This window comes from Cucurbita maxima, unplaced genomic scaffold, assembly GCF_002738345.1.
Source record: "Cucurbita maxima cultivar Rimu unplaced genomic scaffold, Cmax_1.0 Cma_Scf00019, whole genome shotgun sequence".
NCBI classification, from domain to species: domain Eukaryota; kingdom Viridiplantae; phylum Streptophyta; class Magnoliopsida; order Cucurbitales; family Cucurbitaceae; genus Cucurbita; species Cucurbita maxima.
This window is the reverse complement of record NW_019272035.1, coordinates 1,606,371-1,627,649: the sequence shown is the minus strand read 5'-3', so window position 1 is coordinate 1,627,649 and position 21,279 is coordinate 1,606,371. Positions and strand designations below refer to the sequence as shown.

The following is a 21,279-nucleotide window of genomic DNA, read 5'->3' as shown; positions in this document are numbered from 1 at the left end:
TCTGCTTGAGAACGAAGATAATGAAGCAGAATTATTACAGTATTATAAGTTTCTTGGAAAAATGCAAAACCATGAAGGAGTTGAAGCAAATACACAGCCTGATGGTTACAACTTCATTCATCAAGAACATAATCCCCTGCAGCAGACTTATTGATTTTTGCGCAAATTCCGAGCTGGGTGACATCGAATACGCAAGATCAGTTTTCGATGGCATTGATCAGCGCAGTGTCTACATATGGAACTCGATGATCAAAGGCTACTGCAATGGCAGTGATAAGTTTGAAGCTCTGTTTATGTATGAAGAAATGCAGCGTAAAGGCTTCTCCCCAGACCATTTCACTTTCCCTTTTGTGTTGAAAGTGTGCTCCATAATCGATCTTCTTCGATACGGGCAAGGCATTCACAGTCGAATTCTGAGAACTGGGTTTGAATTAGATTCGTATACTTGTTCTTGTTTGCTCAATATGTATGTTTCTTGTGGAGATTTGAGTTCTGGGCTGAAGGTGTTTGAGTTTATTCCCAAGCGGAATGTGGTCGCTTGGACTTCATTAATTGCAGGGTTTGTGAATAATGATCAGGCTAGTGAAGCTTTGAGATTGTTCCAAGATATGGAGAATGAAGGTGTGGAGCCTAATGAAATCACCATGGCCACTGCCTTGGCTGCAGCCGCTCGTTGCAGGGATATCGTCGCTGGAAAATTGGTTCACGATCGTCTCTGCCAACTTGGTTACAATCCATTCGATACAAACTCTTGCTTCAATGTAATACTTGCAACTGCAATCATGGACATGTATGCAAAATGTGGCAAGTTGGTGACTGCTCGGAATCTATTTGACAAAATGCCTCGAAGGAACTTGGTTGTTTGGAATTCGATGATCGGTGCTTATAGTCAATATGGTCGAGGCGTGGAGGCGTTACGTCTTTTTGTTGACATGGGATTGGCTGGGTTTGTTCCTGATAAAGCAACATTTCTGAGTGTGATAAGTGCTGGCACCCAGCTGGGGTTTCAATCAACAGGGCGAAGTCTACATGCTCGTGTGTTAAAAACGAGCTTTGGCGAATACGTTGCCATTGGAACTGCTCTTATGGACATGTACGCCAAAGCTGGAGATGCAGGTACTGCGTTGAAGATCTTCAGCAAGTTGCAGAAGAAAGACGTAATGGCCTGGACGACAATGATACTAGGCTTAGCAATCAACGGCAAAGGCGAAGAAGCACTACATATGTTCAGAAGAATGAAAGCAGAAGCTGACGTTGCTCCCGACCGGGTCACCTACATTGGAGTTCTATGGGCATGTAGCCATCTCGGGCTGGTTGAAGAAGGTCAGCAACAGTTCACCTCCATGACTGAGGTTTACGGTATCGAGCCTACTATAGAGCATTATGGCATCATGATCGATCTCTTGAGTCGAGCAGGTCACTTCGAAGAGGCCCAGGAGTTCCTGAAGAAAATGCCAATGCAACCTAATGCAACAATATGGAGTTCTATTCTGAATGGATGTGAAATGTATGGAAATGTAGGCCTTGCCAACAGAGTGAAAAGTCACATAGCAGAGCTAAAGCATTCCAGCAGTGGTGTTTATGTACTTCTATCAAATATTTATGCTAGAGCCAGTAATTGGCAGGGAATGAAGCTGGCTAGAGGTATGTTAAAGCATAAAAGAATAGGAAAAACTCTTGGGCACAGTTTTGTTGAAGTAAAGTTGCTGCCTTCATAGCTAATGCTACTAGTATTGCGCACATCAATAGTTCCACATTGATGCGTCCAAACTAAGAAACTGGAAAAACAATCAAATCGGGCCGAGTCAAGTCAATCAATCTTCTAACATAACAAGTATTTAAAAATCCAATTTCAATACGCGTGTCATCGAACAAACTTGAATTCCCCACCAGCGATGTTCAGTTGGCAAAGATAAATCTCGCCTAAGGTCTAACAAAGCTACAAAGCCGAGTAGAAAATATATATAGGGCTTGAGTTCCCTTTAAGGCTGTGAGCGTGTCAAGATCACGACGCTGCACGGTTGAAAAAGTAGGTGCACTCAATATATGGTTGAAAGACCTTGCAAATGTATTAAGAGTGCCAGAACGGTCAAGACAGTTGCAGGTAAGAATTAGAATAATTCTAACTATTTTTACTTGAATTTGAGTTTAATCCAGAATCGTTCTACTTCTGCTACGATTTCAATTGTTTCGTTTTCTCAGAGTAAAAACCAAACCAAATTTACTTGATGCTTGTAACAAAAGTGAGGTTATTTCAGCTATGTGACCTGTTACACAGTTTCAGTCACAGATGGAGAGAGAGATCCAGAGATCATGAAACTGGATAGTAAAATGAACTAGTCGCTTGTTATCTATACATCAGATCTTTTAACAAAATCACAAATTCCATAGCATTGTGATGAATTTCTGGGAGCTTGGACGAGAAAACTAAGCTGGTCCTTTCAAAGCATCACCTAGGAACTGAGAGAGAGAAAATGATCTAACTTCCTTCCTAATAGGCCATGTTTCTTAATGAATAACTGTCTTCTACAGAAAGGCATTTTCCTAAACAAAATACCAAAATGAGCCTAAATCATCTCTGTATTTTAACCCACTACCACACCCTCCACCCCAAAATCGTTTAAGCCTGTTATCACCTTTTAGGTACAGTGCCTTCTAAAATCCCATCAGCACCAAAAGCACCTGAAAATTGTAGGTTATTGACAGGACCAGGTAGCTGGAAAGTGATAGAGAAATGACCTGGTGGGCATAGATTTTTAGATTGCATCCGAAATACTTGTGAATTCTTACATACTATGCTCTCCCCTGTTGTTGTTACTCCTTTTATTTTGACATTCCCATCCGGCTCCATGTCACAACTGAAGCTGTCTGCTGCCATGAAACAATAGTCTGGTCAGATAGATAATTTTCATGTGCACCAAACAGAACTCGATGCAATTGCGACAACGAAAAACAGAAAAGAGAACTAAACTTGTGCCCATAACAAATAACACGAAACATTGCACGTTATGGTGGCGAAGTGAGGAAATTGATCAGTTTCAACAAACACTCACTTTGATCTCTAGCCACCCCTGGAAGAGAAACACGGAAGAAGTATGAATTCTCGTTCTCGCCAATGTCCACACGTCCAATGACTGGACCAACTTGTCCCATGGCTGCAGTCCCAGTGAGGGAGACCCCAGTTTTGGAGGCAGATACAATATGATCCCATTTTTGACTGGTCGTGAGAGGACAATATACCATAGCTGGTCCAACCTTCACCATAGCCTCCGGATCTTCAACTCGTGGAGAAGAAGGAACGTAGCTGTGTGGTAGAGGTGGACCAATATATGGCATGCTATTGATGGGAGCCACATTGAGTATGCGGTGTCGAATATTTAATGATTCTGCCTCATTTTTTCTTGTTTCCTCAACCCTGCAATACATTGAACAAATATTAAGGACGAATCTTTAAACTCCCTTTTCTAATTTTTTTAAAAAAAAAAAAAAACAGAAGGATCTCCCTCACATCAGGATGTTCAATCACCATTCAAGTCCAATAAGAACAATTAACTCATAAGTTGAAAAATCGCCCTGGAAGTGTTTTAATGGTAATGTGAGGAAGGAAACATAGACATCTAATACAATCTCAGTATAAGAGGTCTGAGATTAATACACAGTCGTTGCGAAAAGCAAAAGTTGTGTTGGAAATTTCTATCCTCTTGTGTGCATGTGATATAGTGTTTTTGGAGTGCAGGCGACATGCTCATCTTGTTCGCAGAGTAGGGAGAAGAACATAAAAGATGTTACCAGCATGATACTAGACACATAACATAATGAACAAAGGCATAATCATAAGTAGAAAGTAAGAGATAGGAAAGTATGATAGCATAACAAAAATATATAATTCGGCCTAAGCTTTCGATTTGGTCAAGAGAAAATTTGTGGGAAGAAGAAAGGATATTTTAGTCTTGAAGCTGATATGGTTGAAACAACAGATGGAAGATGGGCTGTGAAAGAAATACAAGCAGATTGCGACACCCACCTCCAACAATTTCTCCTTACCCACAGTCTCTTTGAAAAAATAAATTTCCAAAGCACAAATGACTTTTTCTCAAACAGCAGCCAAAATGTCACGGAGAGGATTCACTTAATGTACTTGTTTCTTTCCAAAGCCAGAGTTGTATTCACGTTATTACATAAGAAGACAAAGGCAAATGCCAGGAGGCTAAGCTACAGGACAGGTACAGATATAAATGAGTATGCCAACGCTACGAAAAATGGCATGAGGTTAATGATATGCTTGGACTATCGAATACTGTAACGATGGCCTATGCTATCAGTAGATATTATGTGAATTTGGATGTCTAGGTGAGTATTCATGAGCATGAGAGAGAACGAGACAAACAAATAGAAATTCTTAAAATAGAGAAAGGTGTGAGTTTCCAAGAAAGAGGTACATACTGGGGTTGCAAGTGAATAAAGAACAAAATTGATCAAATTTGGTTAATGTCATAACAAGTTAATTTGAATTCTAAGTTGTTAACATTCCCTATATAGGATTTCCTCAGAAAACAGATAATCAGAACAATACATGTTTCATTACAATGTACATACATTTGCAATTCCCTTGTATCATAGCCGACTTTTAAGAAACTAACACTCATTTACTTTATGCTGTAATACAGAATATATGAAGCTTGTCGTTTATGATTAAGAAAAGGTTAAGAAGAAAATATCTTAAAATTTAAGATTATTAGTGATAATTTGCCCCGAGTCGATCTTTTTCTTAGGTCAAGATGTGGATAAAGATTCAAACCTCTGACATTTAGGGTAAGGGTTAAGATTATAATGCCTAATTTGGCTTCTGAACCTGAGACATGTCAGGCAAAAAAAAAAAAAAAAAAAAACTCAACTAGATTTGAAAATCTGTTGTCAAATGGACATAAGCCTCTAGAACTAAAACACAAAATTCAACAAGGACAAGCAATTAAAAACATCGATATGGACCAAAAGAATTAGAACGCATCTCAAAAAGCATATAAGTTCTCTAAACACCATCTAGAAGCAGTGCAAATTCCAGAATATATACAAGTTTCTTAAAAGTTGGATATGAGCAGAACAAATTAGAATGCATCTCGAAAAACATACCTCTATGCCTTTATGCAAAACCTCATGATTCAACACTAATTTATTTGACCTGACCCGCTAAGGCAAAATTTAAGGGAAGTCTGAAAATATACTTTCCAAATGAGAAATTACAGTAAAACCTCCGAATCTTTATAAAGCAGGCACGTTAAAGAACTCACAAACCCATGAACTGAATCTTTTGGTCAAAGCTTTCTGCTGGATTCTATGGAGAGAAAGAAACAACCGCCTTTTCAATGACAAAGCTAAGCCTTTTGACTACTTCTTAGACTAGGTGCTCTTTACTGCTTTCAGTCGGTGCAAATGTACAAATTCTTAAAGGACTATATTCTCAGAATCTCACTGATCTTATATCTAGTTGGAAGAATATTCCATTCTGCCTGGTTGGAAGGTTCTCATTCCCTTTGGTAATAAGTTTATTGAATAGGGTCGTCTTACCATCGATTCGATTTCATGTCAACCAAAGAGCATAACTCGTCCCAAAATATGAACAGAACCATACATAAGAGCACTTATGGCTCATCCCCGGATATCTATTATAGATGTAACAGTCCAAGCCCACCGCTAGCAGATATTGTCCTCTTTGGCTTTTCCTTCCGAACTTCCCCTAAGGTTTCAAAACACACCTGCTAGGGAGAGGTTTCATATCCTTTTAAGAAATGTTTTGTTTCCCTCTCCAACCAATGTGAGATCTCACAATTCATCCCTCTTAGGGCCCAGTGTCCTCGTTGGCACACCATTCAGTGTCAGTCTCTAATATCTTTTGTAACAGCCCCTGTTCAGTGTCGGCCTCTAATATCTTTTGTAACAGCCCAAGCTCACCACTAGCAGATATTGTCCTCTTTGACCTTTCCGCTCCCCCTCAAATTTTAAAACTGTTTTACTAGGAAGAGATTTCCACACCCTTATAAAAAATGCTTCGTTACACTCTCCAACCAACGTAGAATCTCACAGAACCTCAATTTTTTTTTAAAATCGCCAAGATCTTAAACAAAGCTCCGCCAGATTTTCATCTCACCACGTTCCCCTCTTAAGCAAACCCAAAACCAATAGTTCTCACTCACCATCAAGCACCAATTCAGAACAAAAACACATAAAAACGATGCCTACATATACCTACATTCACTTCCAAACGAACAGAATGCAAAAATTTCCATCAATTCTTGGTAAAAATCCGAAACTACAGTTCATTTCTCATTATCACCAAAAACCTTTACCCCAATACTCACCTTCTTCATAAATATAATGTTCAAGTACAAAAAACAAGAAGGCCATAATTAATCAGAGAAGAGATATTCCCCCCTTTGCCACATTAACCGATGATTTAAAGGAGAACAGACAGATACAGAGACAAAGATACGATAGTCACATCGAACATGAAGAGAAGAATATACCGAGCCGGAGAAGTCATCGGAGAGTCGCCGGAGAGTTTGAAAGCTTGTGGCAGTAGCAGGTGGAAGAGGAAGTTCCGATTTCGTCAACGTATCGAGTAACACTGACAGAGAAGTGATCGTGGATGTTCAATTTATAAGCAGCATTGAATAGGGCTGAGATGGCCACGTCGGTTTTTTAATTTATTTTATTTTTTAGTTTCATCTTGTAACGTTCACTTAGTTCTAAGTTGAAACTAAGACAGCCAATGGAAAAAATGTTAATTAAAATCTTAAATTAATAATTTAATTAATTAAAGTAAACTTTCCTTAGTGGAGAGATTCAAACATTTGACGTTATGTTTAAATAAATTAGCTAGCCTGTAATGCTCTATGTCTAGGATAGAGATAATAATCTGGAATTCGACTTAGACATTTGATGACTCCGACATTCCTCTACATCTTGATAGGACTGACTATCTTATACTCAAGATTCAAATTAGGATTTGAAATTTGGTTTCGTCGTTTGATGGTCAGATATTGCCCTACAACATGATCACTTAGAAGTTCGTTAGTTAAGAGAAGATGAAGACGACTCGTTTCATTGAAAGTCGCATATGAGTTACAGGGCTTTGTCATAGCCCAAGCTTCCTCTGTATACGTAGAGTGTATGCATAAACTGAAAGGGGAAACAGAGATTACCAAAAATGCGAGCCAGACCACAAAGCAGTTGATTGCACACAACGAAACCAAGATGCTAACCACCCGAAAGGAAAAATCCAAAAAAGAAAATATTTACTAACGGTGGGCTTAAGCTGATACATTCACTCAATGTTATTGAACCTGCCGACAATACATCAAATAAACAGTTCTACAACTCGACTCTGTTACAGCATTTGTAATTTTTCAGCTCCATAGACCACATCTGACTGACTCTAATATTGTGGACAAGAAATTTGGTCCAGCAATGCTATTTCTTCCTAGACAACCATGTGAAGAAGATTGGGGGGAATCTAGTAGGCTGCTACAAGTAAAAGATTTACTCCTCCATTGCTTCAGTTATGGTGGTGTAATTATAAATACTCAAATCTTAAGAAGAGATCACCCATATTTGGAGTTCATGTAGATCAGTACCTAAATTTAGGGCCATCTGCCACCACAAAGACTATGTAATTGAGACATGGAGGGGGGGGGGGAAAGAACCAAACTGTGTTATATCAATTCATAATGGCCTTGGAAAACGCCACACTTCAATTCCTCCTCTTCCTGTTCCCTTCAGGAAATGTTCAGTGTTTGTAACGTTGTTGATTAACAAGGTGAGGCTAAAACCTATGTAAAAGTTTAGTTCAGAAATTACAATGAATGGAGAAATCTCCTCATCTATATTCCTTTGGCAAGTGGTATCCAGACATCACCAATTTGTCTGCAAACATCTTGCCTGTCTTTGGCATCACATGCCAATGCAATGTCAAGTTAAACTCTTTGCCTCTCAGATTGCTTCCCTGCATAAGGAGATATCCAACTTAGTCACTCTCGGCTAAACTAAATTGGTTGGAGAAGTTTTGCAAAAGGGTCGGAGGCGACGAACCTGATCAACGAAACGATACTTGTTTGAAGTATGGATCTGAAATTTGGCTATCTCTTTGGAAGGTATGATACCGTCCCAAAGTGAGATCTGCAGAGGATATTTGAGGAAGGGATTAAATTGATGGGAAGTTGAGTTGCCAAAAGAGATGAAACTTAAAAAGAAACAGAAACTCACCTGATTCAAGGAGTTCGCTGGGGTTTCATATTCAGCAGCAAGAAACACAAAAACCTGTTCCACATGTTAAAATGAAGATTATGCAATCAGTTCACTGCTTGGTAAAATATAACACACACAAATCTCAACAAGGAAAGGTTTTATTATAGTTTACAAAAAACGAATGGAAACAGATCAAACCAATGCGATTCCCGACACTATTATTGACTTGAACAATGGAGTTCACAGAATACACAAATAGTGGCAAGAAACCATGATGACCACCCTCTGTAGAATGGACGTCTGGCTATTAGAAATGCTATTAACTTCAGGCGTGACGAAAGTTTGTTCGAGACTGATAAAAGACCCCGATGGTAGTAATTAGAAGAGAGTGAAGGGAGAGTGACTTAGCATTTAGCTTGAACATAAGGGGTGGGCTTTAATGTAACTAGTGAGTTAGATTGGTGGGAGGGCTCAAGTCAGAGAGTATGTAGCAAAAAGAAAGATTATGATAGAGAGGATGCTATCTGTGAGATCCCACATCAGTTGGGGAGAAGGACGAATCATTGTTTATAAGGGTGTGGAAACCTCTCCCTAGCCGATGCGTTTTAAAAACTTTGAGTGGAAGCCCGAAAGGGAAAGCTCAAAGAGGACACTATCTACTAACGGTGAGCTTAGGCTGTTACAAATGATAGCAAAGCCAGACACCAGGCGGTGTGCCAGCGAGGACGCTAAGCCTTGAAGGAGGGTAGACACTAGGCAGTGTGCCAGCGAGGACGCCGGGTCCCGATGGGGGGTGGATTATGAGATCCCATATCGATTGAAGAGAGGAACGAGTGCCAACGAGGGTGCTGGGACCCCAAAGGGGGGTGGATTGTGAGATCTCACATTGATTGGAGAGGGGAACGAGTGTCAGCGAGGACACTGGGCCCTAAAGGGAGTGGATTGTGAGATCCCACATTGGTTGGGGAAGAGAACAAAACATTTTTTATAAGGGTGTGGAAACCTCTCCCTAGCAGAGGCGTTTTAAAAACCTTGAGGAGATGCCCAAAAGGAAAGCCCAAAGAGAACAATATCTGCTAGCGATGGGCTTGGGCCGTTACACTATCTGAGTGAAGTTTTAGATCGAATTCTTCCTCAACTATGTATCGTGTGAATAAACAAACGAGTTATATCAATTCATTATTTATAACTATCATAAATAACCAACAATACTCTATGCGAAGGATTATTAGAGAATAAAAGAGGAAAATTAGTTGCCAGTGCACCTGCTTTGTATTCCATGTAAATAATGACTGCAAGTCAGCTGATATGTTCAAAGTCATGCTAACCTGCAAAAAGAAGGCACGTTCTTTCAAATAACCAACAAAAGGTGCTTGCATTGTTTTATGATTATCATCTCATTAGTCCTCTCGCAAAGAATCTGAAAACTAATTTTTTTGTTTACAGTTCATTATCAAGCACTTTGGTTGAAAAAAGTGCAGCGAAGAACTAAAGTATCCTCAAGAAAAAGGGATTACATTGTTTCGGGATAATAAGCTAGTCAATCGCTCTCGCACAGAGTCCACCATTTCATGAATGCAATAAGAACACAAGAATCATATATCATCTCTTTAGAGATCTGATCATGAATACAGAGTAATTACTCAGTAACTGTACAAGGTAGGAGATAAAATTGCATACATATTCATTAAAAGCCTTGAAAATTGACTGGTTCATGAAGATGATGGAGTCGTGGAAGTCTAGCTTATGGGGAGTTTTGCTGGAAGTTTATCGACTCCACGAAAAAAGTATTCATACTCAATCTCATACCGACACATTCAAACAAAAGAAGCCTGTTCTTTCAAAAAAAACTCAAGAAAAAAAAATCCTCTTTTAGTTTAAGCCTTCCTTGATCTTTACTTTCTTGCTTACGAATGAGTGAAAAAGACCCCTTTATTATACTATCCCATAAGATTTTTACTTTCATGTACCTAAAGGTATTTAATAAATTGCTCTTCATATACTTTAAAATTCATGATTTGTGTATCTAAAGGTATTTAAAATTTCAAAGGACTAAGAGTTATAACAGCCCAAGCCCACCGCTAACAGATATTGTCCTCTTTGGGCTTTCCCCTTTGGGTTTCCCCTCAAAGTTTTAAAACGCGTCTGCTAGGAAGAGGTTTCCACATCCCTTATAAAGAATGCTTCGTTCTCCTCCCCAATCAATGTGAGATCAAGTAAAGTAATCTCTTAAAGAAATTAAAAGACTCCTATTCAAGATTACAGCCAACCCACCATCCTTCAACAAAAAGAAACATGACTTGCCATCAGATAAGAAGAAACAACATTTGATTGGATTAAAAAGCCTGGAAAATATCGTTTCCTAAACAAAAAGGCCTAGCAATAAATATTTTCAAGTTTGTCTAGGCTAAGCTGGTGCTTCCCTAAAAGGAATGAAGCCCAAGCCCACGCTTTCCCTTTCGGGCTTCCCCTCAAAGTTTTTAAAACGTGTCTACTAGGGAGAAGTTTCCGCACCTTTATAAAGAATGCTTCATTCTTCTCCCCAACCGATGTGGGATCTCACATTTTTTGTACTTCTTTTAAGGAGTAAGGAGTAAGTCAATAGTTATTTGGCCTAATGATACTATGGCAAGGCTATGGAAGTTTTGGCTTGAGAGGAACTAGAGGGTCTTCAAAGAGGGAGATGATCAGCCTTGACAAGCTTTGGGACTCCATTAAACCCTTTGCATCCATCGAGTGTTCTCTTTCCAACGTTTATTGTATTATGACTTTGTTCACATTTCAGCTAATTGAAGTCTTTTTTGCAAGCATTTGGAAGGATATATCATCTCCCATTTCATATGATCTTTCCTCATCAATATGTTCTTATGTTTCTTAAAGAAAACACAGCAAAATCCCATGCTAGAAAAAAAGAACTGAAAACACTAATAAACGTGGAGAAAATCTTCGTCTATCATAACATTTATCGTCTCCTCCATGCGTTTGTCAAGGTTGTATTTTTCGCTAGTTTGTCGTTTTGCATGTCAATCATATCATATCATTTACATATTTTCAGACATAACACTCCACATCATCATAACATATCATAAACAGTCACATAGCATATCCCGAGCGTACCTTCAACATATCTTATTATAGACATATCAATTCATCAAATCTATCGTACCATAACCTATATCATATCATTCTCATATTATATTACAATATATAAATACATACATCGTTCCCATATTCTAACCATTTCGTAAACATTTCATAGTCATATCAATCCTAAGAGGATGAAAGCTCAGAAATGTTTCCCCAACCATGATTTTCATACACCCATGGGAAAAATCTTCCGCTTTTGGCTCGCCGTGGGCGAGAGAGGATTCGAACAAGGAAATACCACATCATTGTTCGTAGATACGTGCGTGCTCTTTCTAAGCTACATGCCCTACCCTGTCTCCAATAACCAAATTGGTTCTTCTACATAATTTTTAAAGACACAACTGTCCAGTTCATCAAATCAAATAGCAAATCATATAGTACACAAGATAAAGAAAAGGGTCATAAAACTCAACACTTTGGAAACTGGAATGCCCTACATAATTAACCTAAAAATCCCTCTTCTCACACAAAATTTCACAAACTCAAGAGACAAGAAACAGGCGTAATCGATCATACCTCATCGTTTCCATTGGGTTGGCATTGAAACCAGTTGATGCTCAAAACCTAAGACCCAAAAAACAAGAAAACCAAATCAAATCACCAAATGGGTCTCGCAATCAAACCAAAAATCCAAGAGAATTCAAGCACAGATCTAAAGGGGAAAACCCAGAAAGAAGGGGAACAAGAAGAGAGACCTGAACTTGTGCTGTGGGTGAAGGCGAATTGAGGGTATCGGAGAAGGAAGCTATAGCACAAATGACGGCGAGTATTGTGGCCGCAAAGGTCAGCAAAGCGTTGGCTCTGTACCCAAATGAATGCATTTTGAACTGGTTTCTTTGATTCTCCTTCACCCAATTACTCAACCGTCTCGAATTCTAAGAACTTGCAATGGGAGGAGACTTGGAAAGGAAATTGAGTCTCGCTCGAACAGGGCAGAGAGAAAGAGAGGGATCGCATGATCTGGCAATTTTGAGACCTTTGATTGGAGGAAATACGTTGAATCAATGGTGGTACTCACTCCCAAGGAGGAAAATTTTCATTTTTTTTTATATGGGTGTATATAACATATTTTTTTTTTACCCACCCAAAATTTATTCAATCAAATTTGTTACTTGAATGAACCTATTAGATTAGATTTGCTACTTGATTGAATCTATCAGGTTTATATCTAACTCAACCCTCTGTAATAACGTGCACTTTCATTTTTGGTGGCTCAATCAAACTCTATGGTTAAGCGTACTTTCCTTGAAACAATTTTATGTTGGTGACATCTTTAGAATTTTCCTGAAATGCATGCGAGTAAGAACAAAACATATGGGAAGAACTTATGTTATTTCGTAGGAATAGTTTGGAAAAGTTAAATAAAGTTTTGTAACTAATAAAGGCCAGACATAAGTTCTTCCATCTTGCCTTTAATAGTTACAAATAGTTATTAAAATTCAACCATAACTAACATATTTTCGTGTTTATAAACCCACGTTCGGTATTATCAATGTTTTCAATTTACGATATATATATTTTAGTACAACAAATGTAGAGTACGAAAATTGGAACATTCGATCTCAAAAAAATATTCTTTATAATAGTGTAGAAATCTCTCTCTAGCATATGCATTTTAAAACCGTGAGGGTGACAACGATACGTAATGGATCAAAGCGGACAAGACTTGCTAACAGTGGGCTTGGGCGGTTACAAATGTTATCAGAGCCAGACACGGGGCGGTATGCTAGTGAAAATGTTGGTCTCCTAACGGAGTGGATTGGGAGATCTCACATTGGTTAGAGAAAGATTATAAGGGCGTCAAATGCGTTTTAAAACTACGAGGTTAAGTGAGTATAATATTATTTTTTAAAATTTATTCTCATGGTTTTATACACTTATCAACAAACTCCTTTGCATAATGCACACTTTATTTAACTTTTCCAAAGTTTTTTTAAATAATAATATCTCTTCCTTTATAGAATTATTTTTTTTTTATATTTTTTTATCAAATAAATCTTTAATTCTCACGAATTTTAAATTAAAGATTGGGATTCGTTTTTAGATTAGAGAAAATAGTAATCGAAGCATTTATGGATTAAAATATATGTTTTCATTTTATTTATTTATTAATAAGAATAAATGAAAGAAATAAAAATATTTATAATTCGGAATTTCCTTTTTAAGAGAATTTTAGAAACTTCATAGAAGGAGAGATTTTGAGAATATATTCTTATAAGAAAACTGTCAAAAGGTGACAGCTGGATTTTCTTTGTATTCTCCATTATTCAAATAATACAAAAAAATAATAATAATAATAATAAAATTTATGAATTTGTGTCTTCTAGTGTAGGTATTAATTAATTAATTAATTAATGCCCTAAAACCCTAAATTCTAACCCTAAAATAAAAGTAACCGATTTAATATTTAATTTTTTATGAAAATTCAACTAAATTGGTATCGAAATATTACGTAGAGTTGGGTCATTTTGGGTTTAGGGGTTTAGGGAGCGTGTGAAGAATTTCTTATATGCTAAACGAGAATAGGACCCAACATGGTCTGGGTTTGCCCTGTTTTTCGAATGTTGCATTGGAACCGAGAGGGACACAACGTGCAAGGATGAGGAGTCAATCACGACTAGCTATTGAATCTGCAAAAACACTCGAAAAATTGCCAAGTGGCAACCTACTTCATTAATTATCCAATAATTAATTAACCTTTTTGAAAAAAAATTAAAGAATTTCCTAATCTTTATCTTGAAGGTCCAATTAACATTTTTCATATTCCGTATATGATTAAATAAAAGCTCCAAATCCAATCTATTACTTCATATCTACGCAATAAAAAATTTACAAAATTATTAATTTTAATTAAAAAATAATTATGACATTATTTATGATACACATTTGACACAACTAAAAAAACTAAAAAACACTAATAAACAAGAAATTTTATACACATTTTTGGTGTATATGAATTTATATGAAGCAAAAAATAAATTTGCCTGGGAGAATTCTTAAGTATATATATTTTTTTTTTTTTGGTATATATGAATGGTGGCAAAAAAAAAAAAATCATTCTAAAAAATAAACCATTTCAGACCGGAAGCCTACTCGACTCGGCCGTGGAATTTCCTTGTCCAAGTTCTCGACCCAAACCCGGTTCACCATGGATACTCCCTCCCCGGGGAGTCTTCATCGATGACATACGAGTAAAAAACGGCGGTGTAATTGACAACACCCATCGGTCTGACTTCGATGTTCGGTCCAACCGTTCAAGTCTTCGGTAATACTTCCCTCGACTACTCCCTTCGCCTGAACCGAACTGGTATCCTCTTATTGAGCTGCTTTGCCTTGCCAGAATTACCATACTCGTCGCCCGGTTGAGTTTCCGGTTCACCACTTGCTTCCTTATTTCAAGTGGCAACCGGAGAGTAAACCGCTCGGTGTCCTCCCCGGGCTGAACCAAGGAGTGGCCAGTTGAGTGAGACCGGGGGAATAACCACCGCAATCTATTGGAGCGGGATCCACGTGTACGGTTACGATTCAACGCCTTGTTAGCCGCCGTCGTCGTATTCAACTCCGATTCAACTGGTATATGAATCGGCGGTGGAGCCGCAGTTGGATTAGTCTCAGAAACGACGTCGTTGTTCTGCGCTTCAATATCTCCTCTGTTCTCATCCGAGTCGACCACGGCGGCGGAATCTTCAACTCGGTGGACGGACTCAGTGAGTTGAGGCGATAAATTAGCGCGACAAACAGGGCAAGTAGTATGAGAAGCCAACCAAGCATCAATACACTCAGGATGAAACACATGGTCACATTTAGGGATTAAACGCAGCGTTTCATCGTCTTCGAATTCATTCAAGCAAACGGCGCATTCTAGGGTACTTTTACCGATTTTATGCTCTTTCACGTCGGAGTAAATTAACGTCGGGAATGTTTCAATCACGGCCGGATCGAGACCACGAGCGGCGCGACGGGACCGAGCAGCGGCGGTCACAGGGCGGACGGAGTTGGATTGGGAATCGTTGCAGTGACGTAAGTAGACGGAGAAGAAAGCGACGAAGAAGAGGGCGGCGATGAGGATTACAATGATGACCGCCATGGAACCGCTGAGGCGATACTGGTAGGGGTCGGATCTGGGGTCGGGGGAGAATTGGGACTGGGCGGAGACGGAAACGGAGAGAAGGAAGAAGAGGGCGGCGTGGACGGCGGTGAAAGAGGCCATGGTTTCGTTTTCTCGGAAATTGGAGGGAGGGTGAAGAGGAGGAGAGGGTTATTATGGGAGAAAGTGGAGGTTGGTGGAGGAGGAAGCCACGGCGGAGGAAAGTCAAGGGAAGGTAGATAAGGTTTAAAAACAGAGAGAGGAATCAGTGTGGGGGAGGAAGTAGGAAGACGCTCGAAACGGTGTCGTGTTGAACAAGAAAAAGTCTAGGGTGATTTGGACTTCGATTGTGGGCCCCACGTATGAGGGATAAAATACCTAATTTTTTTGTATCTCTATTTTTCTTTTCAATTCTATTTTATTTCTCTATTATTTATTGCAAATTTTCTAATTTTCCTCTCTAAATTAGAATCAAATCACTTAAATTAAATTATTTTTTTATAAAAAAAAAGCCCACTCAAATTTGTATTACTCACTCATTTATATTAATTTATTAATTTTAAAAAGTCTGAATTAATTTATTTATGAGGATTATAAATTATTATTTAAATAATTTAGCAAAATTTCAAGATCTTTACTTAATTTATAAAATTATAACAATTTAGTTGGAGGAAAATTATTATACAAATTTTTATAAAACATAAAACAAAATCATTACATAATTAAAATTAACCTTAAATTTTGATTACATTTTTCATCACATTCATCAAAAATATTTTTTAACCATTAAATTAATTTTAATTAGAAGATTCAAATGTATTAAATATATATTAAAAAAAAAAAAGAATGAATGTGATACGACAAGATGGGGAGTGGGTGGCGGTGGTGAAAGAGTGACAACTTGGGATGGTGGCCAATTGTCGTGGATGGCGTTCCATGTGGTGGAATTCCTATACACGAATTGTGATTTCTCTGAGTGAAATCTTATATCCCGGCGGCTACGTAGGAGAACGAAATATTTAAAATCGTGAGGCTGACAACTGTTAGACGAACACGACTCTCCACAATGGTATGATATTATTCACCTTGAGCATAAGCTCTCATGGCTTTGCTTTAGGATTTCCCAAGAGGCCTCATACCAATGGAGAGTATATTCTTAGATTATAAACTCATGACCATTCCCTAACTTAACCAATGTGGGACACTTTCATCTAATAACAACGATACATAACGAACCAAAGCAGACCATATTTATTAACGATGGACTTGAGCTGTTACAAGTGATATCGAAGTCAAACACTAGTCATTGTGCTAGTAAAGACGTTGGCCCCTAAAGAAGTGGATATTTCTTATAAAAGTATTTAGGTCGATGACGATATATAACGAGTCTAGGAGTTATGGTATAAAATAAAGCAACTAGGAAAAGGATTGGTTTTTTTTTTTTTTTTTCTTTCATAAATAAATATATATTCTCAAAAGTTTATTGCTTTCTCTAAACACTAATCTTTCTACAAAGCTTCTAACTTTTTTATGCTTTTCTTTAATGCATTCCTCTTTTTAGTTAGGTCACCTACTCAATAATTATGGAGACATACTACTAGGCCAACTAAATGAGAATACCTAATGTACGAGTTTTAGATCATTTTACTTATCGAACATTCTTGAATTTGTTCTACGAGAGTAAGTTTCGTTTTAAATTAAAGGTACTCATTAGAAACCTAACTCGGCCAATCTTCTTTAATTTATTGAACTTTTAAAGAAAATGTGTCATGTTGAACTAATTTATGTTAAAATCTAGGTTGAACCCATTGTTCTATAGGCATTTTGTTAACGAATTAACATAATCATGAAAGTGTTTTTTTGATTGATTTCACACAAGTGTCTCCCTAACTCTATCGATGTATACGCTAGCTCCAAAAAGCACAATCCAATAAGGACATTCATATGATCCAAGAACCCGACTAACCTGAATTATCCAACCCAAACGATAAAAGTTGGATTGGGTTAGGTTGAATTTTTGGAAAATCGAAAATTTTGGGTCAATTCACAGATTGGAATTTTTTTTGTCGAGTCAGCCTGACCAACTCGAAAGTAGAGTTACAACTCAACCCTAATTTTAAGATAATTATGAAAATTAAGAATATTTAGTTTTTGTAATTAATGTTAGTAGCGTGTTGTGACTTGTGAATGTTTGATATTTGAGCGGTATGAAATTTTGGTTATTAATGTAACATGCGTTATATAAGTGACATTTTTTAAAAAAAATATAGGGTTGGGTTGAGTTGCTCGGGTCACCAACCAAACTAACCTAAAATTTCAAATAGATCCAAAAGATTTCTCCAACTCAACTCGTGTACGCTTCTACAATCTAAAGTGAGATCAAGAAACTTCTCAACACAAGCACGTGAGGTAAACTTGAGTAATTTAATACAGTAAAAGGTTCGAGGAAGCCACGTCAGACATTACTGAGTTGAGACGATCATGATATTTACATATTCGTTAGGGGTTCGATGAAATATAGGGACTTGAGAAAGTCAACATGATTAGATCATTGGTGATGAAATGGAGGTTGCATGTGAGAAAGAAAGCACAGGATAAGCTTCTAGAAGAATAGAAGAAAAATAAATGTAAATTCCATTTAAATAATAATAATAATAAAGTAAATTCAAAAAATTGCTCAGCTAAAGGTGGCGGAATGTACAAGTAGAGTAGAGCCAATTCTGCCGCTTATTTTTATTTATTTAATTCATTAATTTTTTTAATTTCTCTTTGACTTTTTTGCCCCCTTTTGCCTGGTCCCACCTCCCTTATGAACCATTAAATATATATATTTTAAATTTTAATTCCACGCTTCCCTTGCCACACACTCTAATTTTTTTTTAAAATATATATAATTTTAAAAATATTCGGTATAAAATTGAAAGTTTTAATACGATCCTTTAACTTAAAATAAAAAATTAAAAGATTTATTAGATATAAAATTAAAATATAATTTTGGGCTTAATTTTTTTTAAAAATTTTTTACTCCATAAAAATTTTGCCTTAAAAACTATTATTATAAAAAAATAAAGGCAATTTTTTTAGCTCATATTTATAATCTTAAAAATACTAAAATTAAGAAAAAAAATAAACTTGTTGAATAATGTGTTCATAATATTATAAAAATCTTAAGAATTATTTATTATTCTAATTAATTAAAATAAATTTTATATTCTCTTAGGTTATGTAAATGGGATCAAATTAACATTTATTTATTTATTTATTTATTAAAAAAAAACTTAAAAAGACCACAACAATTTTTTTTTTTAATAGAATTGAATAAATTAGAGTTTGACTAAAGACATTAAAATAAGGGTCTGTTTGGTTGTAAGCATTAGGCGCCCAAAGTTGGGAGAGTGTTTTGAATTATGCCGTTGACCAAGCAATTTTGACCAAACCAAACAAAATAATTTATTATTATTTTTTAAAATATTATATTTATAGGTTCTTTCCAAGAAGTGGATTTAAAATTATTTAAAAGAAAATTGAAAAAAATAAAGAGAAAAAGAATAAAAATTAAATTATTGAATGGATATGATTATATTCCATTCAAAGATTTGAAGATAAAGACAAATTCTAAAAAAAAATGGAAAAATTAAAAATCCCTTTTAAATTAGATAAAGGTTATTTTATATGGTCCTCAAATGATTTTATTATTCTTTGACAAAAGAATTTTTAATTCGCTTAGAATTTTCCTTTTATTTTTCATTTAGAAGTTCAAAACTAAAACCGACCTCGAGGAGTAGCTTTAGGGTTAAGTTTGGAATGCTCGAGAAATTTTTGTTAGGTCTGGTGATCAATTCTCGATGTTTCTTGAAGCTGGTTATTGGAGTATGTCAAATCCCTTCCTAAAGTAACATGACGAGCAATTTTTTTTTTTTTTTTTTTTTTTTTTGGCTAAATTACAATAGTACTACTGAATTTTTCAATTTATTTAAAAAACTGTCATTGGAGTAGAAATCCGTTAAAATAATGGTAAAAGATTGGAATTTGGAACGGTGTTGTGAGGTCTCACATTGTTTGGAGATGGGGAACGAAGTATTTTTTATAAGGGTGTGAAAACTTCTCCTTAACAGATGTGTTTTAAAATCGGGAGGCTGACAACGATAAGTAACGGGTCAAAGTGGACAATATTTGCTAGTGGTGGACTTGAGCTATTACAAATAGTATTCGAGTAGGTTTCGGGAGGTGTGGCAACGAGGACGTTAAACCCCCACGAGAGGTAGATTTTGAGGTTCCACATTGATCAGAGAGGAATGAAACATTATGAGTGAAACCCTCTCCCTATCTGATATATTTTAAAATCGTGGAGTTGACGATTATACGTAACAAACCAAAGTGAACAATATCTACTAAGGATAGTTTTGAGTTGTTATCGAGGTGATATTGACATAATTATAAATGTTTCAAAATCCCTATTAAATTTGGAAAATGGATTGGATGGTGGTGACCTACCCAATCATCATTGACTTTGACTTTTTCTAACATTTATTGGAGAATTACCATGCTTTGACTTTCATGAGTTTAACATGCTTTGACTTCTATGTGAGTTTTTTTTTCAATGTTAATATTTAATGATTTTATTTTTGGGGTCGAAATCTTAAAATCTATGAACGAGTCCATATTTGACTAGTTATGAAGAGAAATAATCGTGTTTCATTTTATTTTTTATTCAGTACAAGTATTTTCTGATTTACAATGAAAAATTTATGAGCATTCCATCGTTCTTTGTTGTTAGTCTCATTTTACGATGGCTTGACTCGAAATGAACTAATATATCCATTGTCCATCAAGAGAAAACCTAAGAGAAGACCGTGCTACCGATCTTGGCTACCACCGAATATTAGTTATCGTGAAAAGTTCAACTAAGCTCAGTTGATAATATTAGTGAGTTAGCAAATAAGTTTAGCGATACAATGTGATTATTTCGATGGCCCATAATCCGCTTTGATCAAAGTTGGGCCGACCAAAACCATTAGGAAAATTTGCTACTTGTAATGTCCTATGTCTAAGATTCGAACCACAATTGACACATGGTTATCTCAACATTTTCTTGAATCCCTTGCGATATGACTATGTTACCTACTTGTTTTGAAGAGCTTTCGGGTTCTTTCAACATACTTTATCCTCATTCACGTACTTTCGAGAAAAATTTCGACGAGGTCAACTAGCATAAAATTACTTCGAGTTAACCACACTCAAATTCTTGTCTGAATCTTAGACATGGAGCGCTACATGAATCATCATGTTAGGTCACCCGACATTCTAACCCACTTTCCTGCTGTGAATATGATGGAGACATTCATGTGCTAAAAGCTTTTGGCTCATATCTAAAATTGCTCAACCTCATTGTAATAGAGATAACAACAAATCCTTCAAAATTACCTCATAAGAGAAAATCCGACTACTTACTAAACGACAATCTCCTATTAGGACGGTTTAACAGATATTGTTCATTTTGATTCGTTACGTATCATCGTCAGCCTTACGATTTTAAAATGTGTCTGTTGGAAAGAAGTTTCCACACCCTTATAAAGAATGATGTGAGATCTCACAATCAACCCTCTTTGAGGGCTTAGCATCTTTGCTGGCACACCACCCGGTATTTGACTCTGATATCATTTGTAATTGACCAAGTGATATCATTTGTAATAGCCCAAAGTTAGTACATATTGTTCATTTCAGCCAGTTACGTATTGCCGTCAACCTCACGATTTTAAAACCCATCTAGGGAGTGGTTTCCTCACCTTTATAAGGAATGCTTT

General features: G+C 36.6%; 4 protein-coding genes across 6 annotated transcripts; 1 reads left to right on the top strand and 3 right to left on the bottom strand.

Annotated features, from left to right (window-relative positions):
• Position 1: 1 nt before the first annotated feature.
• LOC111493593 (putative pentatricopeptide repeat-containing protein At3g05240) lies at positions 2-1,754 on the top strand. The gene has a single exon (XM_023143346.1). It carries the CDS (start codon positions 21-23, stop codon positions 1,716-1,718), a length of 1,698 nt encoding a protein of 565 aa, XP_022999114.1. The 5' UTR covers positions 2-20; the 3' UTR covers positions 1,719-1,754.
• A 450-nt stretch (positions 1,755-2,204) lies between these two features.
• On the bottom strand, positions 2,205-6,650 carry LOC111493606 (alpha-crystallin domain-containing protein 22.3-like). 3 transcript variants are annotated; one of them, XM_023143364.1, is made up of 3 exons: positions 6,522-6,650; positions 3,054-3,415; positions 2,205-2,871 (listed from the first exon to the last, which is right to left on the bottom strand). In XM_023143364.1, the coding sequence occupies exons 1-3, from the start codon at positions 6,536-6,538 to the stop codon at positions 2,633-2,635; spliced, it is 618 nt and encodes a 205-aa protein (XP_022999132.1). In that variant the 5' UTR covers positions 6,539-6,650; the 3' UTR covers positions 2,205-2,632. The 3 variants fall into 3 exon arrangements, with proteins under 3 accessions (XP_022999132.1, XP_022999133.1, XP_022999134.1); XM_023143365.1 differs by having other exon boundaries at positions 2,205-2,868; XM_023143366.1 differs by lacking the exon at positions 6,522-6,650 and adding an exon at positions 4,025-4,514.
• A 970-nt stretch (positions 6,651-7,620) lies between these two features.
• On the bottom strand, positions 7,621-12,323 carry LOC111493612 (signal peptidase complex subunit 3B). Its single transcript, XM_023143372.1, has 6 exons — positions 12,084-12,323; positions 11,905-11,952; positions 9,507-9,569; positions 8,260-8,313; positions 8,086-8,172; positions 7,621-7,999 (listed from the first exon to the last, which is right to left on the bottom strand). Exons 1-6 carry the CDS (start codon positions 12,207-12,209, stop codon positions 7,874-7,876), a joined length of 504 nt encoding a protein of 167 aa, XP_022999140.1. The 5' UTR covers positions 12,210-12,323; the 3' UTR covers positions 7,621-7,873.
• A 1,992-nt stretch (positions 12,324-14,315) lies between these two features.
• LOC111493598 (E3 ubiquitin-protein ligase ATL6-like) lies at positions 14,316-15,782 on the bottom strand. Its single transcript, XM_023143351.1, has one exon. The coding sequence runs from the start codon at positions 15,596-15,598 to the stop codon at positions 14,465-14,467; it is 1,134 nt and encodes a 377-aa protein (XP_022999119.1). The 5' UTR covers positions 15,599-15,782; the 3' UTR covers positions 14,316-14,464.
• Between the last annotated feature and the right edge of the window lie 5,497 nt (positions 15,783-21,279).